Source organism: Motacilla alba, chromosome 4 (assembly GCF_015832195.1).
Source record: "Motacilla alba alba isolate MOTALB_02 chromosome 4, Motacilla_alba_V1.0_pri, whole genome shotgun sequence".
NCBI classification, from domain to species: domain Eukaryota; kingdom Metazoa; phylum Chordata; class Aves; order Passeriformes; family Motacillidae; genus Motacilla; species Motacilla alba.
This window is the reverse complement of record NC_052019.1, coordinates 27,373,983-27,396,806: the sequence shown is the minus strand read 5'-3', so window position 1 is coordinate 27,396,806 and position 22,824 is coordinate 27,373,983. Positions and strand designations below refer to the sequence as shown.

Genomic DNA, 22,824 nt, shown 5'->3' with positions numbered 1-22,824 from the left:
AAGCAAACGGTTTTACAAAACTTCTCAGGATTTTGCTTATGTAAATACACTACTGGTTATTTGTATTTGCTCTAGTCTGTTTCTGTATGAATAGTGGAAAGTATGGCAATGCATTTACTGTTAGAAAACTTGTAAACAATGATGTGTATTACTTTAGTTAGCCTATCTCTGCACTTAATTCAAAATGTTTGAAATTACAGTAAAGGCTAAAAAAATATAATGGATGGAAGACATGTTGAAAACAGACTGGAGTGGCAAAACTAAGTTCCCAAAGTAATCAAATGCATTGCACTGAGCACTTATGCTTGTTGTAAAATGAGTGACGTGGCAAAAACTACCTGCAAACTGAAAATTAGCATCAAATCCCACTAACATTTGCACCATGAAAACTGACAGGAAAAACAGAGCTTTGACTGAGTATTTCTACCAGACTAAAACCTCTGAGGAATCACAGAAAGAAATGGTCACTTGAGATGAGACATGGCACCCTTCACATTTACTAATCCTCTCTGATTTAAGTTGTACAGTCTGATTTTTCCACCAGAAGCTAACTTTTAATGTTTTTGTTAACTGGAAAATTTATTAGGCTTAAAAATGCAAACATTTAACAGTCTCAAACAAGGTCTGCCACACCTTCATGTCACTGTTTGTTTCTGGGTGCAGCACTGCATTTTCAGCTATGCCAAGTGCGAAATGCCTGATAGTGAGACAATGCCATTTAGTTTGCTTGGGAGGGAAAAGGCACTAAAACCTCCTAGAGGGGCCTGGCATCGTGCACTCAGCTCATGCATCACAACAGTGTCAGTCACACCTCCAGCTACAGCGTGGCTTCTCTCAGTACTGACTTTCTAAAAAAGCTGGGACAAGCAAAAGAGGTGTACAAAACTACACCACAGAAACCAAAAGGAAAGCTGGTACTCAAGGAATTTCACAGAATGGACTAAAAACCCAGAGTGAAAAAAATCCCCCATATAAATAATTTTTAAAAACATGTTTTCATAGACACCATTAGAAATACTGCTCAGGGTGACACTTCTGATACATATTTCATTCTCAAGAGGAGGAACTTGGAATAGTTTTTTTACTCTTTCAGAGATTTTGTTACACTTCCAGATACACTTCCCAGTGCAAACAGCTCCTTTTCTTCCAAAACAGCAGGCTTTGATCAGGAGTCAATAACCTCTCTGAGATGAGCAGTTGGAAAGTGAAACAGGTAATACTGACCCTAGTAGTTTGTGCATCTGGTCTTGGGGCTTTGTTGCTATTGGGGTAAGGGGTTTTTTGTTTGGGTTTTGTTTGTTTGGGTTTGTTTAGTTTGGGATTTTTTCTTGTTCCTAGTTAGAGACTGCTGACTTGTTTATTCTGTACAGTTTCTTACTCCCACCATCCCAACAGAAAATTCTTATGCTGTCCTTCTGTCATCCTCCACTGCCATTGGAATATGATCTGATTTTCAGGTGTCTCTCTCCTCTATTCTACTCTACATTCAAATTGGTTCAAAATGAAAGTAGTCTGTTTGTTGACCCCAATTACAATGCAAAAAATATTTGGGATTGAGTGAAAAAGGACGTGTCTGTCCCAATCCAAAAATACCACCTTGCAGGGAAATGTATGCAATAAAGTATCCATAACAGTCAGTTCAAGTTTCTTTCCTCCCAGTTTGAAAACCAGGGATGCCATTAAAACCTCTGCTCTGTGTTAAATCACAGAGCCGGGTTCAAATTAATTTCTGCTTCCCCCCGGGATTTCTGATTCGCAGAGCAGCACACGTGCCCCTTGAGCAGCGAGATTCTGAGGTCTAAAGCAGCAGGTGTCACGTTCCGAGGAAGGAGAGATGCACACGCTTCAGAGCGAGCAATGTACAAATCGCTGCCGCTCAGCAGAGGGAGAATTGGGGTTCAGCCCCATCAGAGGCAGGGGGAACCCGCGCTGTGCGTGCGGGGCCGGCAGCAGCGTGGGGCACTCACCTCAGCCCGCCCGGCTCGTCATCCGAGGAGAAGGCGCCGTTGCAGATGTTGCCGAAGGAGTGGCTGGGCTTCAGTTTGGGCTCCTCACACTCTGAGGCGGGCTCTCTTTTCTTCCTCTTGCCGAAGAGCTTCTTGAAAGGCTGGAATTTGCCCGCCTTTTTCTTGTCTGCGGACGAGAAGAGAGAGAGCGGCGCGGGGCTGAGGGGCGCGGGCGGAGGCGAGCGCCCGGCTGCGGGCGGCAGCGGGGTCAAAGAGCGAGGCAGCAGCCCGGAGCAGCCCGGCGCTCGCCATGGAAATGCCGGGCTGCAGCTGGCTCTGGGCGCGTCACACCGACCAAGCAAGGGCAGCGGCGTTCAGACCTCTGCTCTCGGGTCTACGCATCTGCAGCCGAACATTCGGATCGACAGAAAGGATAATTTTGCAAAGCCAGAGCGCAAGGCTGGTTTTTAGGTTTTACATCACAGTTTTGACCATTTTACCGATAGGCAAACACTGCTTTGGTCACCTCCCTTTGGAAGGGGCTGGACCCTCTGCCTTGAATTGAAAGCACTAGAAAACAAACAGCTGTTTTTTAGTTATGTGGCCTCATAACTAGGTATTTACAAGTTATACGAGTTAATTTGCAAATGCACAAAGAGAAAAGGACAAATTTCTGTTGGTTTATACTGGATTACTTCAATAAAGATCCAGCTTTGTATCAGGAAAGTCAATATACTTCTCTGACTTTTTTTCCCCCACAAGTAACTGAGGACAGAATTTGGCCAAGCATTTCTTGCTTGAGACACTGAAATTTTCAAAGCTACACCAAAAAAAGCACAGCAAAACCACAAAACATACATGAAGACAGGAACAAGAAATAAAAAAGTTAACCAGGGAAAAAAAGTAACCTCTTTTCTTACACCAGTGACTGGAAAAAATAAAGGCAGCTTCAAACTGCAATCTCCCCATCTATTAAAAAGAAGTACCACGACGTTCTTGTTGACTGCTGTCAAGAATGGGTTAATTTCTTGGGGCTGGGATGAATCAGAGAATACATAAAACATAATAACTGTTAAAGCACTGTATTCCTCTTAGTCTTTACCTTAATTTTGCATTAAATCTACTTAAAACAAGGTAGTTGGGTTTTTTCTTTGGTTTTGTTTTTTTTTGTTTGTTTTTTTGGTTTTTTTTTTGTTGTTGTTGTTGTTGGTTGGTTGGTTGGTTGGTTGGGTTTTTTTGGGTTTTTTTTGTTTTTAAACCTCAGCATTCAGCCTCCTATCATAATCTAATTTGAGAGGCATCACGTTGTACTGAAGGCAAATATTTTCATAAGCTAATTACATTCCTATTTGTGCTTTTCTCGCAGGCTGTGCGCACACTGCCTCAGCGTGCTCTACTCTTTCTGTGGGCTGGGGCTCAGCAGAAAGCCCTGCTTTGGTTGCAAAGCATATACGCATAGGAACTTTTGACCAGGAAACCCGGAGTATCTTCTGTACTGCAATAGCATTCTTTAATTCCACCTTGGGATTTACACTCCACTCTTCTATACCAAAGCAGGGTAATGCCACATCTGGGTAACACACCTTTGCAGTCACTGGAGGAGTATCTGCAGGGTTTTTAGAGGGAAAAATGAGCCCAAGCATATTTTGACCTGGCTACTTCCAGTAGTTTCCAAACTAGCATAGTACCAGAGAGCCCAAGTTGAACCCAGCATGGCGTCAAACTTACACACAGTTCATCTATCTATACCTGATTATGGATGAAAAAATCTACAATGAAAGTAGAAAGTCAAAGACACAAGAGATAGTAATTCTGCACTTCCTTTACAGATCCATAAGAAGTTCACACAAATTTAATTCTTCTTCCTGAGCAGTCAGAATACACAGCATTTGTGCAAGTTCATTAAAACATCAGGGCATCCATGTAGCAGCATAAAAATAAAAAGCTGAATTATGAACTTCAAATTCAGGCCCAGCATCAGAACTTTCCAGTCCAGAATCACTGACTCACAATAAGCAGATGAGAAAAACAACAACTGGAACAGCAGTTTTACCAGTGTAGAAGAAAATGGGATATGGAAGATTACCTGCCCCCCAGCCCTGCTTTCCATAAGTAGGGCAACTCACATCTCCAGCCAGACCAATTGCTTGCTGCTCAGTTCTGAATTTAGATATATGTAGAATGTATTTATATGTAATAGAGTATATTCCTATATGAAACCCCTAAAAGACAGGCAGGCAATCATGCAGAGAAAGAGAGAAATTATTGCTCTTAGCCACAGCTGTTCTGACCCTTTATGCACTTCAGAAACTGACTGCAAAACACCAAAAATCAAATGGTAGAGCATACAGGACAGAAAGCATCAGTACCAGACACAAGACTGGGTAGAAGAGCTGTTTGTTCAGAGTTCTCACCTCGCTCGTTTCCTCAGCTTTCTTCATTGCATTATGCCAATTTTGCTGGTTCATGTAATTTACTGCATAAATCAATGATACTACAGCATTTTTTTAGAAAAGGTTCTCACCATGTCATTCATCCACATTACTCTTGTCCCCTCCTCTTTTTGAGATCTTCAGATATAACTGTGAATTGCCTCATTGACTCTAAATCTGCAGTACTGATTCACCAACTATGAGTCTAGTGTAGAACAAATGGAACAGGTCAACACAGCTTTCATTTCATCAAAATGGGTGAAAACCAACATACTTATCTGCAGCCAAGAGCTGCTTTTCCCCATGTGACTTAACATGTCCCTTAGCTGCTTCCTTGCTGCACACCCATCATCACAGCTGTCACATTACTAAGCATGAATTCTTTAAATCAGGCTTTGTGACTCATTCTGAAGCCAAAGAACACCCTGCCCTGCACAGGCTGCGCAGGCTGTTCTCCATCCTGCCAGGTTTCTAAGGAGGGAATGCCTGACCGCTAAGACAAAGTCTGTTTATGAAAATTTTTCACAGGATCTTATGGAGGAAGATGTGGGATGATATTGCAGGGTGAAATGCTTCCTGTAACAGTAAAACAAGTACAAAAAGTATTCCAAATATCAGCAATTCCAAATTCCATATTCCAAATAACACAATTCTTTGCACGAAAGCCTTTTGAGTCTGTAATTCTCAAACACAACTCATCCCTTCCGCCCATCTCTACTGCTGAGAGAAAAAGGTGGGATAGGGAAGGATGAAAGTTGGGACATTCAATGGTGTCAACTTGCAACAAGGACAATTGCTGGGAGAGCCAAGAAACAAGTCAGCTTACATATGCCATTTGCTTCTCTCCTTAATCACTTTAATGGAATCCTACAGATCCAGCCCCAGGAGACCAGGGGAAATAAGCAATTAAACCTTTTTTCCGGTCTGTTTAATAAGTCTATCTTGTTCAAATCACTGTAAACAGTTAACAGTAAACCAGTTTTGAATCACAGAATAACATAAGGTGTGAAGGCGACAGATAAACAAGGTTGGATACACTAGCTAGGATAACACAGCACATATGGTAGGTGCTCCCTTCTCAGATACCAGAAGAGCAGCAGAGCAGATTAGAATAATCTGTAACCTGTCATATAATTTGTCAGATGCACAGAGACATGCAGTGTGTAACTCAGAGCCAGTTAAAGCAGAGAGAACTGGCATCACACAGGCAGCACATGGTGCCTCTACTCCCGATGAGAGAGGGGAGCAGCTCCTCCTCTCGCTGTCTCTTTGTGCTCTCCAAGAAGGATGAAGGTGGGTGCAATGGCCTTTGTTGCCAGGAAATCAAGCACAGCCTTTGGACTCCAGGTGGAAAAGTCTTATCAACATGCCAGCTGAAAGTACCCCATAAAATAGCTTGCAGTTAAACTGCTCAATTCCATTGGGATTCCCAGGCTATGTACCCCCTTCAAAAACAGCACAGGATCCTCAACACAAGCACAGGCCAAACAAAGACTTAACTACCATGATTATAGAGGGAAGAGATGTAAACCATTGGAAAGGGAGTGAGCTGTGTTCCAGACAACAGGCAGGGGTGACGTTATACCACTGAATGGGATACAGGAGATGTCAATGTCCCTGGAAATATCTGAAAAACAGTTTTGAAGCAAAGCAAACTTAACATGAGAAACAGAAAGACTGACATAATCCTAGAAGAGACACCTAAATATTTAACAGAGTGTTGATTCCTTGCAGCTTTTCCTATTTGCTGCAGTGCTGGGGGCAGTCACAGCAGTGTGGGTGAGGAAACCTGGGGGGCAGGTCGTCTCTGAGCAGAGCTGACCAAGCACATGCATCAGCTGGTGGGCAGAAAGATGATTGTTGAGGGGGAAAAAAAATTGAAGCGGGATTCATAGTGTTGATTTGAATTTTAAGTTATTATGACCAAGATATTTCAAGCCCCAGTTTTGAACTGGGATTTGTAAAAATTTCACAGAGGTTTTTTGCTCATTATATGAAATGCAGCACCTGTCTATGACACTTCTCATAGCATGAGATATTGCACAGAGGCTGTCTCCAAAATTATGCGTTCCTTGTTAGTGAATTTAATGGCTATAAAACATGGTGTAATAAACTAGATTAATGAGAATATGAATTATTTAATTGAATAGATATTTCTATAATGAATTTAGGGAATGGAAATCCATATAGATATAGCATTAAGAGCTGTGTGCCAGAGAGGACAAGTGGGTAACTGGGCTGCTGGCACAATACAGCACCCAAGCTGGGAAAGGAGACTAAAAGGTATTGTTGAGAGGGTAAGTTGACTGACATTTCTCATTGCATCTCTACAGAAGAAAAAGGCTGCTATGGTACACATTGGCAGTATCACTATTAAATAAAACACCTCAATTTCAAGCTAATGGTATGCTTATTGATGCTCTTTTCAAAATAACTCAGATGTATCCACTGCAATAAGCACTGCCCTGTTGAGCCCTGGGTTGGCTGGGGGCATCTGCAAAAACTTCTTTGATTTTCAGATCCCCACCAAAAAACTGCCTTCCCTCTCCCTTGCCCAGTCTGTTCTAATGGCATAGAGTTTCTCTGGACAAACTAGGATTGGCACTTGCCTTCCAGCTTTCCCACCCACTCCACATCTCAGTGCATCCCTTTCTGTGAGATGCCAGAGATGCTCATTTTTGCTGATAAATTTTCAGCACTCACTGGAGAAGTGTTTCCACTCTTCCAGAAAAGGGAAATAAATTGCTTGGGATCAAGAAGGAAGAGAGCAGGCTTTGCTCTCCTTAACCATGTTCCCATATTTTAAAAATAGCTGTGAGCTCCTGTACCTGTGGTAGCACATCTGATTTCACAGTGAAAATTGATTTCTGGTTATTTTCTGCCTTCATGACCTGCCCTCAATCCATTGCCCTCTCTTCCACAGGTAGCTGGCGTTGATAGTTGGACACAGTCCAGATACACAAAGCAGGCACAAACACGAAAGAACCCAAGGAAACATTTAAGAGAGCACACATGGAATAAGCACTGACTAAAAAAAAAAAAAAGACTGAAGCTCAGATTCAATAATGTAACTTCCCAGAAATGGGTTCACCTCTGTGAGACATTTAGTGATAGCACATAACAGTCATAAAGCTGACAGTGTGCAATAGTCCCATGTTGACAGAGATAACATCACTTGACATAACATCAATACCTGAGAAACATTAAATGAAAACAAGATTGAGAGGTATCGAAGGCATCAAATTGGTGTAGTCACTATGGTCTAATGAAACACCTAAGGGCAAAACAAGGGAAAAATAGTGGGCCATTACTTGCCTGTTTTTCCAAGAGTATCAGGTGATCTTACAAGAGATACTATTTCTTGCAAACCTTGTCCCAGAGAGGATGGGGTATTCTTGGATTACCTGATATAAACTAGTAATACTACCTAAAGTATCCATAACACAGCAAGAACAAATCTTACTTTCCAGAAACATCTATTTTCCCTTGCCATCTGCAGAAGCAAAAACATTTCCACAAAAACCAGCCCAATTTTTGGTTTTTCTTCCTCCCAAAGACCCTTTTTTCCATAGAAAACATATGTAGCTGAGACAGTCAGCTGTTAGGGGACACTTATGAATCATCATAATAGAGTCTATTAATGTTCAAGCAGCATATAATATGCTTTATCATCCAGAGCAAGGAAAGAGCTATTTCAACACTTCTCTTGATACAACAAGGAAATACCTCTTGAAGGTAAAAGGACTTAATCTCCACTGCATGAGGTTTGGCACAGTGCTCTTTAAAATCAAGAAATATGAATGGAGAGAAGGAGTAAATAAAATCTTCAAAATGTTTGGATGACAAATATTTCTTCTTAAGAAGAAGAACTAGAGCTAAGTAAATATCCACTTCTTCAGTCTCATTTACTATGGCAAAATTCTCCTCTCGTTTCTGAGCTCCCGTTCTCTTCTTTTCCCCACCTTTTAATCAAAGTCTTCACAGCCAGTCTTTGTATTTCTGTGCCTTCTATTCATCCAGCATCACCATGAGTGGTCCTAGAGGTCAGAAAGCCTCATTCATCCAACCCTGTATTTTAACACTGACATTCTGCCTCCTTAATCCATCACACTGCCATATTTAGGCAACACCTTAGGGACAGAGATCACACTGCCCTCCAAAAAACACAACCAGACTTGGAGCAGGTAGCTCACTTTGGGAATGTGTGAAGTAGGCTGGGGATAGCAGAGACTCCCATCAGGGAAGACAGCATGAGAAAATTAGTATAAACTTCAGGAGCAAACCCTACTGCGGCCCAGGAGTTCCCTTCTTCCAGGGGAAAGCTCCAGTCACAGGCTACACAGTGAGTAGCCAGAGGGTGTAAAAGAAGTTGGAATTCACATCTGAGGACAGTAAGAGTGGGTAGTGGAGTTCATACCCATGAAGGCATTTGAGAAAGGGTTAAATAAATGCAATAGATGTTCCTGAGATGCTGGGCTGCATTGCAGAACAAAACCGATAAGATAAAACCTGCCTATTATAGCTCTGGGTGCAGTGATGCATGTGAGGCTCTTAGAAAGGAAGAGACCACAATAGCTTCTGATTCACCAACAAAATATTACGTAAGAGAAGGGAGAAAGCTTTGTTTTACTAGTGAAAGGCTTACTAACTCAAGTTATTAGTGATGGGAGACCCTTTTGGTGTGCTGGGTTTTATCTGAGGTTTCCAGAGCTGATTCAAACACTTGATGTCAATGCAATAAAGAGATGTTGGATCATTATTTTCTTCTCAGAGAGAAAAAAGGAAAAAAAATGGAATTCTCTCAGCAGGTTAATTTCTTATGTGGGAAAACTCCTGACTGAAAGAAGTCCCGGCCATTCTGCATGTGAGAAGATAAACCTCTCTAAGGCAAAGCTGCCTCTCTGAGGCCCCATGTCAGAGCAGTCCAAAGTCCAAGGAGTGCCACGTGCATTGGACAAACAGCTCCCACTGCCCCTCCCCAGCTGCCAGAGGTCATTTATACCTCCTCAAGGCTGGCACAGGCTGGCAGACCAGGATCCTCCACTCAAATCACAATTTATAAGATCATTCTTGCAAGGGATTGTGTTACAGGAACAATTTTTCTTGCCTCCCCACCTCTAAATAAACCCTGTATTGCACTGTTCAATATTTTTAGATTCATACCACCTCCAGTTTTCCACTAATGAGAGGAGAAGCATTTTACCATCACAGAAACTACCATAGAAGATGTTATTTTCATGAAATTTTCATGAAGAGAACATGAAACTCATAGAACAAACCTTTCAGTGGTAAGGCAGAAGTGCTACCAGCATGCTGCTTAGTTCTATCAATAAGAAAAAGCAGAGAAGTATCCTGACCTCAAAGGATAGTCAGAGTGCTAAGACAGAAAGTCTGGATGACTGGAGGACTGGGATAACTGGGATAGAAATGAGCTGAAGTATTATGTACAAACTCATTCCTTTAGGAATTGCTGAGATGTCCCAGATCAGCTAGAAATGGGTGAGAAGACAGATGTGACCACTCCAGCTGATCACAGGATGATTATAAGCCAGCACCTTGATGCTGCTGCAAAAGTTAAATGTCCTCCTTTGGAAAGGGCTCAGGGGAGTGGCAGGGGTTACTGCCCAAGCAGGGGGCTGGAGAGACCACTGGCTAATAAATCACAAGGGGCTAGTCAATCAAGGCTGTAAGAAAGCAGAGCATCCAATATATTTTAGATTGGGATTTGGAATATTTTCCTTTTTTTTTTTTTTTTAAGGGGAAAAACAAACCAATATATTACTGAGTCATTATAACACAAAACAAATTCTCTCGTCAATGTCACATAAAGGCAGTATTGTTGGATGCAAATTTCATGTCATGGTGCAAAACCAGGTGCATTATTTCTGCTCTTAATGCCTAACACAAACTGAGACCAGTACAGACATAGATACTCAGAGTGATTTTTTTCACTTTTGCACAGTTTTAGTAAAACATATTTTACAATGGCAAACATATATGAACTTTAAATTTGCAATTCAGATGAACTGCTAGAATAATTTAAATTAAATGGAGAGAGTTAATTTTTCATTTTATGAATTTACTTACTCCCCAGTCATAAGAGATATTAGTGGGTTTTCTTGAAACTATCAATGTACCTTTTGAGTTAGGGCAGCTCCACAATGAAGTAAAAATATTTTTTTAAAAGTTCCAGCATAGTTCTACATGTAGCTCTAAATGAAGGGGAGGGAGATTAGGAGAAGGGGAAACCCCAACAATTACTTTATGACTGTGTGTTTTTACTTTTAGGAGTAAAAGGGGTCTGGTTCTAAGCATTATACTACTGTGATGCTAAATGAAATCTCCCTCTCTGTTCTATTTTATGAGGCTAGAATAAAATTAATTACTCATGAAGAAGCAAAATTAAAGAGGAGAAGCAGCCATAAAGAGATGATACTCAAACATTTATAAACCCAAACATTTAAAAAAAACAGCTGAAATTATTCTAATTTAAATGGCCTTTGCACAAAAGCAGAACTCTCTCTATTCATGAACTAAGACAACCAGATATTTTCTTTTAAAACATCTTGCCTTTAGGTAACAAGAGCAAAGGGAAGAAACTATTTCCTATTTTCATGCTGTTTTGGTTGCAGGTGAGGGTTTGCCAGGCCAGGATGTGACTGATCACACTAATCACATATTGTCTCACTGTGCTGAGAGTACAAAGCATTATCCTCATTATACTGGTGAAATACATCAAATTTAGCCACACAAGGTGAACATGATTAAATTTCACTGAGGAAGGAGACAGCACTTTCTCTGAAACATCACTTGCCCACTAAATTGGAATTTATTTACCATTTACTATGTGCCAGAACAAAGAGCAGAGGGGACTCAGGTGGCCAGGCAAATCACAAGGTCCCATGTGCTAGTGAGGATGGTTAAACAGAACTATAGCCAAGGGAATTTACTGCATTGTAGATTGCAGAATATGACATCAAGATGGGCTCTTGAGTGAAAACTGTTCAAGTATGCAGTTTGTAAGCCTTGGAAAGACACTGGGAGTGCAGGTTGTATCTGTCATTCTCTGGGGGGCTGCAGCAGCTGCGACAGCTCCAGGCACCAGCCAAGTGCTGTCTCATGATGCAACATCACTCCAGAAAATGTTACTTGTACAGGGTGTCTTTTGGCAGACCAGACACCTTCCAGCTGCTCCAGTCCAGTGGCAAGACCAAGGCAAAGATATCCTGTCCTGGATCTGACTAGTGCCAGGGTCTGTCTGTCTGGCATGGATGGAAGCTGGGGTCTATTTCAGCAGCTCTGAATACTTGTTTCCTAGCTGCTGAAGCAAATTTTGGATCCCTGCAAGCAGCTTGGTACAGGACTGGGTGCCCTGATTACCCAGTTAAGGGAAGTCCACAATGAGAGTCAGAGGAAGCCCATGTTGACCAAACTGCATTTATCTCCCCTCCTTAACTGCTTCTCTGACACCACACACTTCTTTACACCCTGCATAAACTCCCTTCCATCTGATACTCCTGCTCTACTCGTAAAACTCAAGGTCCAAGAGCACTCACTGTAAAAAATGTCAGAGAGCAGATTTGGGAAAGGGCTGGGGCCAGAGGAGAGAGGTGAACACTTACTGAGTTTTAACCCTTTTTACTTGCTTTGTATCCATTCTTAACTTACCGGACAACAAGCACTCAGTAGCTGAGTCAGTGTTTTTCCATCTCTGCAAAGCATTACCTAGAGTTACAGTAACACATTAAAGTTTGAAAATAATTCTAACAGTACAAATATAATAAACAAGATGAAAGATTTTAAATGCAATCAGTTTCCATTATATGACCAAATATCCTCAAGAGATGCTCACATCTCTCTCTGTGACATATTTTGACACTGAGATAATGCAAAGCATCTCAAAGTAAATCCAAGTTCTACTTTTTGAAACCTTTCTCACATGAATGTTTCTGAAAGATTTGTGAAATATGAGTATGGAAACAACCATAGGTGTTGTTTTGTCCTGTGGGCTTAGAGAGAAGTAACACATCTAAGAGTCCTGGGTGAAGAGAACATTCATTCCAGTGCTCTGTGTTGGCCCTCTGTTAGATCCCCAGATCCTCAAACCAGGTTTTCTACTGCATTTTCAGAAAAATCCTGATGCTCTAAATGACTGTGCTAATCTTGATCATTCTTTTAAAGAGCAGACTAAAGCCCAAGAGCCATATGTGCAGTAACACCCACCCAGGACAGTCAGAGGAAAGAACCATTTAATTTAGATATATGAAATGACAGCGCTGTCAACAATAGAAGGGTAACTTTACACAGTGTACAAGTTAAGCTTAGGCTTCTCCCACCCTTTCACCCCTCTTTTTGACTTTTTCAGACTAAGCCCTACATATTATATGTAAGGAAAAATAATGCCAGTTGCGGGGCAGGAATACATTGTAATGCCAATGCAGAATATCATCTCCTCCAGGATTTTCCACCAGAGGATATGTCTCAATGTCTCAATTGCAAGAAAAAGCACATTTTCTCCTTTTCTTTTTCCTGTTCTTACATTGTAGATTGTTTGAAGACAAACCCTAAAATTAACTAACACACCACATCAGAAAAAAATAGGACACTCTCCCATTGTTCTGGTTTTATTTAGGCTTGATTTATCAGGTATGCCTCTATCTGATAGCAGAGGGATGACATATATTTTACAGGATATGGATTGTTCATACTGTGTTTGCAGAAAACATTACTCTGAACAAATGCAATTTGTTCTCCTTTGGTCATAGTTAATACTACACATATCTGCATATCTGCTCTCTGGCTGATGAACTTGCACAAACAGTTTAAGTGTTTCAGACTATAAACTGAACATTAGCTAATAGCAACTGATCTGCTGCATCACCTGAGAAATCACTGGTTTATTGATATTCAAACAAATGCTGTGCAGAAACTTACATGTACATAAAATTTATCATGTACTTGCACACAGCAGATCACTGATGAATTTGGAAAAAAATCTTCTGGAAGAATGCATACCTGGCATTATATACATATTGATATGCATTCATTAACAGGAGGGCAGATGCTACTTACTTTTAATGTGCCACTTCAGAAATCACAGTCAAACATGTGACTAAAAAATGTTATAATATCTGTACTTGGGTTTGGTAAACAGGTGATTGAAGGGCATCACCCACGTTGTATCCTAAATCTTCACCAACAGTAAGGCAATCCAGATAGTGTCTGGATAGCCACTTAATCAAACAAGAGAAAATAAGAGAGCGGTGAGATTTTGCAGAATCACAGAATCATTTAGGTTGGAGAAGACCTTCAAGATCATCAAGTCTAGCCTATGGCTTGACACCACCTTGTCAACTAGGCCATGGCACTAAGTGCCACATTCAGTCTTTTCCTTGACATCTCCAGGGATGGTGACTCCACCACCTCCCTGAAGAGCCCATTCTAATCCCCAGTCAACCCTTCTGTGAAGAACTTCTTCCTAATGTCCAGCTTAAACCTCCCCTGGTGCAGCTTAAGACTGTCCTCTTGTCCTGTCACTGGTTGTCTGGGAGAAGAGACCCACCCCCACCCAGCTACAGCTTCCACTACTTTGCAATTAACAGCTACTTGAATGGCTTTTAAAAATACTAAGTTCTTCTGAAAGCAGAGGGAAGTGTTTTCACCAGTTTTACTCAAATAAAACATTCTGAACAAAGTGTAAGGGGACCATGGATAGAAGCTGAAATGGGCTACCTACCTGTATCTGCTCCTCCTCAAGGTGCCTTGGGGATCTGTACATCCATACAATGACAGCCAGCTGCAGGCTTTGCCAGCTGGGCAGTGCTTCAGCCTGGCAGCACTTAAGGCAGTCCATGGACACCACATGCACTGCACATCACTCTAAAGAAGGCCAAAAACTCCTTAGCCAAAGGATTTGGAATTAGCTGGGACCAAGAAAGGGGGAAGAAAGCATGGCTGTTAAAATGCGTGCAAGGTCCCAGGAAGGATCAGAAGATACAGCATTCTGTGTTGCTTCCTTGTAATAGCAAATGTTTACTTAAACTGTCTGCCACAAAACTTCCCATAGAAAAGTCCTCAGAGCCCCCAAGAAACCAAACTCTCTGAAAGATATCACCCTTTGCAGCTGTGGTGGAAACACAGCGCTTACAGCACAGCAGGATCCCCAGTAGCAGCTCTGAAGACATCTGTCCTGGGGAACACACACACAGAGGCATCACCACCATTACTTGGTCTCTACCAGAACCAACCCAAACTGAAGGGGGAAGGGGGCTTACTTTGCTTTGTTTCTTTTACTGAAAACAGTTTTTGTTCCAAGATCCACAGCAGGGAAAACCAAGATGTCTGTAAGCCCCTCAAGGTGTTCATGGGCAAGGGCACAGCCACCAAGGCAGCCTAGCCAAACCAGGACTTGGCTCTCCTCTGCTGGAGTGGGCTCCGTGCCATAGCTTGTGAGTGCTGAGGACCTGACCTCACTGAGAACAGCTGTGTGTCCCTGCCCTGCCCTGCTGGGCCATGCCACCAGACAGGTCAGGTTTGTCTGTAACCTGTTCTGCAGGATACCCCAAGCACCCTCTGCAGTGTCAGCCTCTTATTATCCTCAGCACCCGAGTCATCAGCTGGGGCAAGTGCAGCACAGAGCAGCTGGTCATCCCTGCTTTGGGCTATGCTGTGAAATGGGACAGGCACTCTGCTCCACAGGATAAAGAGGACACCTCATTTAGGGAAACAGCATTCCAGAATAAGAATCAAATGTAGTCTGTAATCAGGGAAGAAATGAAGAGATTGCATCTTTGAAGTAAGACAACAAGATTTTAATCTCACTATCTAGTAAGAAACCAGTAAACAAGAGGACAACATTCAGCTGGGTTGAGATATCTAATTAGTTCATGAAGCATTTTACTGGAAGTATAATTTTACAGGTATAGCAAAGCAAGAAGTACTAATTAGTTGCAACTCATTAAGTGTAAGTTGTTTAGTAATTTAGGAAAACTGAATGCAGACGTGGCAAGGTTGGTACAGACAAGAATTCCACACAGCTGAGTGTCACATTTCCAACAGCAGCCAGCCTGCTCAAGCACTAGAGGAGTAATTTGCAATTCAGTCCTGACCCATGGGGACAGGCAGGCAGACCATACATTCCAGCTTTTCTGAAAGAAACATTAAAGGACAAAACTAATGAATGCCTTAATTACAAATGACCAGGTGAGACAATTAGTGTCGCTCTCCACCCATGAGCTATTAAAACTTCATATTCTATCTATAGAAAGCATAATTATCCTGAGCAGAGAGATTTTGGATAAATAAATCAGCTGTGTTCACATTCTCATCTTTTACATTTCTGCTAATACTTATGCAGGAGTAAGGTAAGTCATACTTACCTCTTGATAAAATGTATCCTTCTTAGGGAAACAGAAACAAACAAACATCCCAGGTAAGATATTACCAACAAGATTTTAATTGAACAATATTTTCAAAACTTGTGCTTTACCTGGCGTAAGTTTATTGAGCAGAAGGGAGTTCAGAAACCATTGCACATACTAAGACAGAAAAGAGACTTAAAGACAAAATAAAGCCCTAGCAGGGAAGCAGGTTCTGTGAACAAGACTGCCAAAGCATGCAGAAATGTCATCGCTCACTTCAGCTGGAATGCTGGCAAACTGTAGATTTTCTCTACCTTTCTGCTTTTAATCCCATCCATGAAACACAAGTAACCTCACAGAAAACATATGTAATTTAGCTAATCCTTTTTCAATTACAGGCAAAGGTTTCCTAGAACAGCAGCTTTCAGAGAAGTGTCACAATGATATTGAATCAGACTCATCCCCTGCAACTGTCTGCCAGGGTTTTTTAAGCCTCTGTGGCAGTACTGTACAGAGATCCACCACAAACCCAGTATAAGGCAAGACAGCAATGCACCATTTTATTTGGTGGTAACTGTAGAGCAAATGATTCCCTATAAAAGCAGGCACCAAATTCTGGGAAAGTCTGGGCCTGGAATTTGCAGCTCAGTTATGTCTTAACTAATAATAGCTAACACAAGTGTAAAAGGCACATGAGAAACATTCCCTCAGTCCACTGGTGAAGCTGCCTACAAAAAGAAAACTAAAAAAGTCTGAAAACTTCACAAAAGTAAATTCTTTTCTTTGTACTGAATGGACACACTGTACTCCCACTCCTTTACAAAGGAAGTTAAGAGCTTCTTTGTGTCAAGCCTACTCTCTTTTTCTCAACAAAATAGAAATGAAAGAGCCATGTGAATTATTAACAGACAACAACAGAGAGCAAGCCAGGTATTTCAAACACTTGTGTCTCTTCTTCCTACATGAATTCCTCAACAGTACATGCAAAGTAAGTCTTCTTACTACTTCCATCATTTAAATCTGTAATTGGAGGTGATTAAATAAACTGTTGAGAAGTAAAGGCTTTTTTTACATTCTTTTCTTTCTTTTTTCTTTCCCCAGGAGAGCATTTGACCTGACTGTCAGTGATGGGGGCTTCATGCCTTGCTCTGAAGGGCACTTGGTGACCAAGTGAGAGTCCTTTCCCCCCTTAATGCCTTTTCAGTACCACAAGCTCATGCAGAACATCATGTGAAGGAACCCGTGGGTTTCAGGCTGTAAATCCCCCCGGCTAGCTTAGGATTTATGCCCGCACGGATCCTACATGGATGAAGTAAAGGACGAGAAGCGCTCTTTCTCTACGTGGTTCTGATGTCCTATTTATTAGCTGGAAGGGGACATCTGCATCGTAGGGTTTCCAGGTGAAGAAGAGAGGGAGAACTCCAAACTCAAGGGACATTTATACCCGCAGAATGGGAGGCGGGGACGGAAGGCCATAGCCAAGGGGACACAGTGGGGAGGGGCGAAGGGAGGGGCTTCAAGGGACAAGACCACCTTATCCGAGGGTACACCATCTGAGGAAAGGGGGGAAACATTTGTATAACACAACACCCAGTGCAGTATCCAAATAACAATCTAGTGCATCACAACAATCATGCAATCCTGTGGAAACAGAGACACCATTTGCTCCAAACTGGAATAGATATATGATGGGGAAATCTGAAAACAGACTAAAGTTTTAGTCACATTACAGTGTCAACCATCATGCTGCAATAAAAGCAAGTCTTGTTTATTATAAACACTTTGGATGGCCCCTTGTCCCCAAACTCCGCACTCCCCAACCCCCCTAAACAAACAGGTGAACAGGACACCACTACATGAATCCAACACCATTGCTTGACAGCATGCTTGCTATTTACACAGAAGTACAAACTTCACACTGCTTCAGTCCATTCACATTTAACTCAAATAAATTCTGAATTTGTGGAAGAATCGCTGCAAATCCAATGCAAAAAAATAAAAATGGAATTATGTTAAGTCAGTATCAGAGCAGCTGAAAGATATTTGAGAATTGACATAGGAAAACCCATCAAAATTAAAACTACAGTAGTAAGCTTTAAAATAACAAATTTTCTGACAACTTTGAAAAGTAATCCGGATGACCATAAAAAAGCATGTATTTTTCTATTTACAAAAAAAAATTTAAATCCATAAATTCTAAACTTTCTTCAGTTAAAAGGACCGTTTCTAAAGGCATGGTAAAGCACAGCATCTCACATTACACAAATGGAGGAGCAAAGTTTCCCACAGTCGAGCAGAAACCCTCAAGTGATGCCTCAGGGCAAAAACATTAACCAGAATAACCTCTCTGGTTTGAATTTGACTGTGCTTCACACGTACACTTTTATTCTACCTGCCATAAAAATGGACAAAAGCAGCACATACATTAGCAGCAGCTCCTACTCAAAAACAAGAAGCACAGCACATTCCCCCCTCAGCCAGCTCCCTGCTGGAAGTGTTCCAGACTAAGCCACAGAAACTTAACAGTGAGCTTTTGAATGACAGGACATCATGTGCTCCAGCAGTCAAGTACTTACAAGGTTTCTTAAACAAATTGATCATGCCTACAATTTCAGACGAAGTCAGAGAAACTTCAGACTTGATCTTCTCTGAGGAGGAAACAGAAGCCATGAAATCACCAAAGAGAAGGACTTGTTTGGCTATTTTTGTTGTGATTTTAAAGAGAACTCTGAAGGACATATTGTAATGTGACAGGAAGCATGTAGGAACAGCCTTACAAATTAACCTGGGCATGTATTTCAGCACTCTGCTCTTATTTAGCACTTTCCCTGTGGAAAATGCTAAGGGAGATTTCAACTAGCAGCAGCCAAGATGATTTCAGATTGATAGATAAGACTTCCCAGCTGATCTTTCATTTGGTACTTTAGTTTATACAGTTTATACAACAGCTTTTTGCTTGGTCTTCCCAAACCACAACGCCAGAAATAGCATTACCTTCCCACAAGAGCAATATGGTAAACTGGGACTACAGGCAGCTCTTTATAGGTGCTATGAGTAAGAGTAGTGGGTTTTTTTAAAAGTAAGAAAAAATCCTGATATTATATTATCCACGTTTTTATCTAGACAAGAACAGTTTAATCCCAATAACTAGCATGACATCTGGAGGCTGCATTTTCCAAGAAAATTTATGCTAGACACCAGTATTTCCTGAAGCATCCTATAGTACCATGAAAGGGAGACAAGCACAAGCAGTCTATATTATTTCTCATGAAAGAAGCAACAATGATGCAAATTCCTCTTAGAAAGCAAATAAATCCTAAAAGGGCTTCATTATGCAGTTCTCAGTCAACACTGGCTGAGCCAAATCCTACTTCTCTGTGCTCAGGGTAGAACTTCCCATGGCACCAGTAGCTCCTTTCACAAATGTGGCAGTCTTCCACAACCAGACCTTAGCAACCAGGGCTTAAGGGAAGATATACCCAGTGAAGCTAGGCTCCCAGATCCGTAGTTTAGCAGAGAAATGGGAGATCTGATTTTCCAATCTCCTGGGAACCAGGTAGCTTATCCTGCAGTAAAACCCTCTACAGGAAATTAATGTTTTAGTGATGCCTTTTTGAATCTTGCTTGGTATTTGTTCAAAATCATGTCTTACAAGTTTTACCCAAAGACTAGGGACAAGTTGCTAAGCTTTGCTAAGCTTAGGCCTTCATATCCCAAAAGTGTTTAGACTAAAAAGTTTCTCATAAAATTTAAGATCTAGACAAAATTGTGCTTTCACAATGTGAAACCAAAGTTTCTGGTTGTCATCTAGTTTCAACAGAGGTCCTTGGCATTTTCATATCAATTGCAGAGACTCGTGAAATAAGATAAAGCCTTCAACAGAGAGGAATTTTAATTAATCTATTGTACATAGTGCATTAATAGTATCTCATTTCTCAAATCTCCGAGTCAATTAAAAACAGTGTATGTGGAGAGACATTGAAGAATCCCAGGCTGCTTAGCAGTTCCTCTTATTCTAAGCACTGCAAATACTGACATACAGAATAATCCCCCTAAACACAAACAAATGGGATTGAACTGGAAATGAGAGAAGATAAAATAAAGAGCTTGAGAGTAGTATCCCCCTGTTGCTTTCTCCTCTGAGGTATGTCATACAGATTTGTTTTGGCAGATATACCAAGATTTCTGTGTAATAATGACTTCAGCAACTTCTTTCTTTAGGTACACATTTTATTTCACTAATGATACATTCTCAGGAACCAAGAGAATTACTTTTACCCAATTTAATTTTTAATTAAAAAGAGCTTAAAAAATAGGAGAATAGAAAGATTAAATTGCTCTGGTCTGACAAAATACATGGCTTTTTGACCCTTCTATAAGGGCTACTTTCTTCACTCCAACAGCTGACAGACCAAGATTCTCTCCAGCAAATAAATCACTTCACCCAGCCTTCCTCCTGCAGCACAGCACTGGATCTAGCCTCCCTCCAAATAGCCAGCAAGCCAGGGTTAATTAAGACCATGAGAGCTTACAACAGGGCTCAGGACCACCAGAAAGGCTACACAGGTACCTGAGTAAACACACCCTGCACTCAGGTGTGGTCAGTGCCCTGAGCACATTCTGTAACTATTCAGGTCCTTTGCACATCAACCCCATGACTAAGATTCACCTTGGAGACCAAGAGATGAATACTGCAATACTGAAAAGCACAGGTGTCAAGAGGTATCTCTCTTAGAGGGACTACCTAATCTAGCATCAAAGTTGGAGGTGCATGAATGGCCACAAAACAGCCTCCTAGCTGAGGACAATTAGTCGTGTTTAATTGTCACACAAGGTTATCAAAGGACTTTTTGTACCAGCAGCAGGGAAGCAGCATCACTCAGACAACAAGCATGAAGATAAGTGGTGGACAGTCTGGTAATGAAGAGGCAGAAGCCACTCTCCCTATAACTTCCTAATATCAGCTTCATCTCAGTCACACCCAAATTGCCTGCTCCCAGTGTCACAGCCTTTCTCTGTTTAAGCGGGGATGAAAATTGAAACATAGGCTTTTGTTACACATCAAAACATTAAATGAAAGAGGATTAAAAGGTGAAGTGACAAAATCAAACAATGCAAAGTTTATAGAGAAAAAGTATTTTCTTTCAATTGTCTTACAAGAAAATAGGTTTTAATAGCCGAAAAGTGTAATGCAGTAGACATTTAAAAGGTCCTTGTTTTTCCTGAATTGGTAGCAATGCCTTGCACAATGCCAAACTGAAATTTTTGCATCCTCTTGCCAGCTTAACAAATTTCATCTTGATTTATTTCCAACGCAATGGGAAATGGAGGCAGTGGGACTTGTAAAAGCTTGTTATATATAATTGTAGATGTGGAGGTTATTAATGCAAGCATGGATTTGGCATAGGCACTGAACCTTTAACTCAGGAAGCACACTTTGTCAGAAAACTTACCTGCTTGTTAAAAACCCAACAGACATGCAGTCAGCAGAGAATATTGAAGCTAGTGAAAGAAATCAAGAGAGAGTGGCAGAGAATGAAAGCAGGCAAAAACCACTGGAGCCAGGAAGTTTCTAATGAGTGGTTAATTGTACAAAAGGTGGGATGCATTATTTAGAGAAACATGTCCCACAGGAACTACTCAGGAGGTGACAGAGAGTTCTCAAGCAGCTTGGAATCTTGTTTCTCATGTGCCCCTTTAATGCTGGAGGTTGGAATGGTAAAACTTTCAAGTTAACATAAAAACCTGCCAATGTATGGCATTTGCAATGTAATCATCTAATCTCCTTCTTCAAACAAACTCTGCTAATTATGACCAGCAAGGCTGCCTGGAGCCCACTGAGTGGGCTTTGAGAAAGACTTCTGTTTCCTTGAGAGTGGACAGGTGCCCCACTTTCAGATGAAAAGTTCCAGCAGCTCAGTCCTCAGCAAAAGCAAAAGCATAAAGGGTGGAAGGGAGCAGCATGTCCCTGGAGAGGGGCACCTCTGCCCTGGAGCAAGCGCAGATTGCAGAGTGCATACTAACACTCCCCATGACACGCCCTTCTGAAGGAGACAAGGAATACCATTTGTCAGAGCTCTCAACACAATACTTCTCTGAAGTGCTGACTTTGTGCAAGCAAAGGCAAAATGGTATTTTTTTAAATGTCTTTATCAGTTGGAATGAAGCATGTCTTGCATTAATCAACAGTAATCAAAGTAAAACCTGTTAAATATTGCTTCTTATCTTATTAAGCCACAAACCCTGTTTAATATTGCTCTATTATTGTCTTATCTATGAGCAACTAAATTTCTGCCAGGTTGGTTCAACTAACCGATCTATGTTGCCATGATTCTGACATTTCAAAAAAATCTGTTACATAACCATACAGAGCAGAAATAAAAAACACTTGAGCGGCTGAAAGAGTAGAGCTGAATAAGGAGTGCTACAAAACAAGAACAGATTTAGTAATAATGAGGTAACCTCACACCTCAACACACATGAAGTTATTCCGTTCACTCAAATAACTTCACGTTTGGTAGTAATCACAGCACAAAATACCACATCATTTTAAAGAGACAGAAGCATTTTCAATGCTCTGGCTAATTAGAAAATAATTAACACAGAGCAATACCATAATGTGTTCCCCTTCCAGGTTTCTCCTGGCTTGACAGATGAAGAGAGAATTAAAAAGGGTGAAAAATGTTCCCTCCCTCCCCATGTCCTCCAAGTGAGACATCCCTTATCTGGGCATGGGGTTGCAGCTTCAGAGCATCAAGCAAAAGTGGCATTTAGGGTGCTTCAGAAACATCTTGTGTCTGCTTGAGCACTCAGGTGTAGCTGTGGTGGCAGCATGAAAGGTCTGCTTCTCATCAGGTATTTTGGCTTTTCAGCCTTTCTTATTCCAGATATCTGCAGTTTTTTCTTTAGGAGAGACAAGGAGAGAGACATACTATTAGCAAGGGAGAGAAATACTTTTAGCTTCCCTCCAAACTGTCAAGTCACACAAGGTAAAATGCAGAGCCACAAGGTCTGGCAGGGCCGGTGTTCAGGGTTTTCTGGCTGTGCAGAGCAGGTGAGGACCAGGGAGAGGCAGGAAGGCTAGGA

The 22,824-nt window shown here is 41.3% G+C and overlaps 1 protein-coding gene across 4 annotated transcripts in view; it reads right to left on the bottom strand.

The window, feature by feature from the left end:
- The window catches only part of CRACD (capping protein inhibiting regulator of actin dynamics), a 127,669-nt gene that overhangs the window by 36,214 nt on the left and 68,631 nt on the right, over window positions 1-22,824 (bottom strand). For 3 of the 4 annotated variants that reach the window (XM_038134722.1, XM_038134724.1, XM_038134725.1), the window contains exons 3-4: window positions 18,315-18,386; window positions 1,968-2,133 (exon numbers count right to left, since the gene is read on the bottom strand). In XM_038134722.1, the coding sequence (XP_037990650.1) occupies window positions 1,968-2,133; window positions 18,315-18,339 (191 nt within the window). In that variant the 5' untranslated portion in view covers window positions 18,340-18,386. The remainder of the gene's footprint in view (window positions 1-1,967; window positions 2,134-18,314; window positions 18,387-22,824) is intronic. The other variant, XM_038134726.1, reaches the window with a different exon arrangement.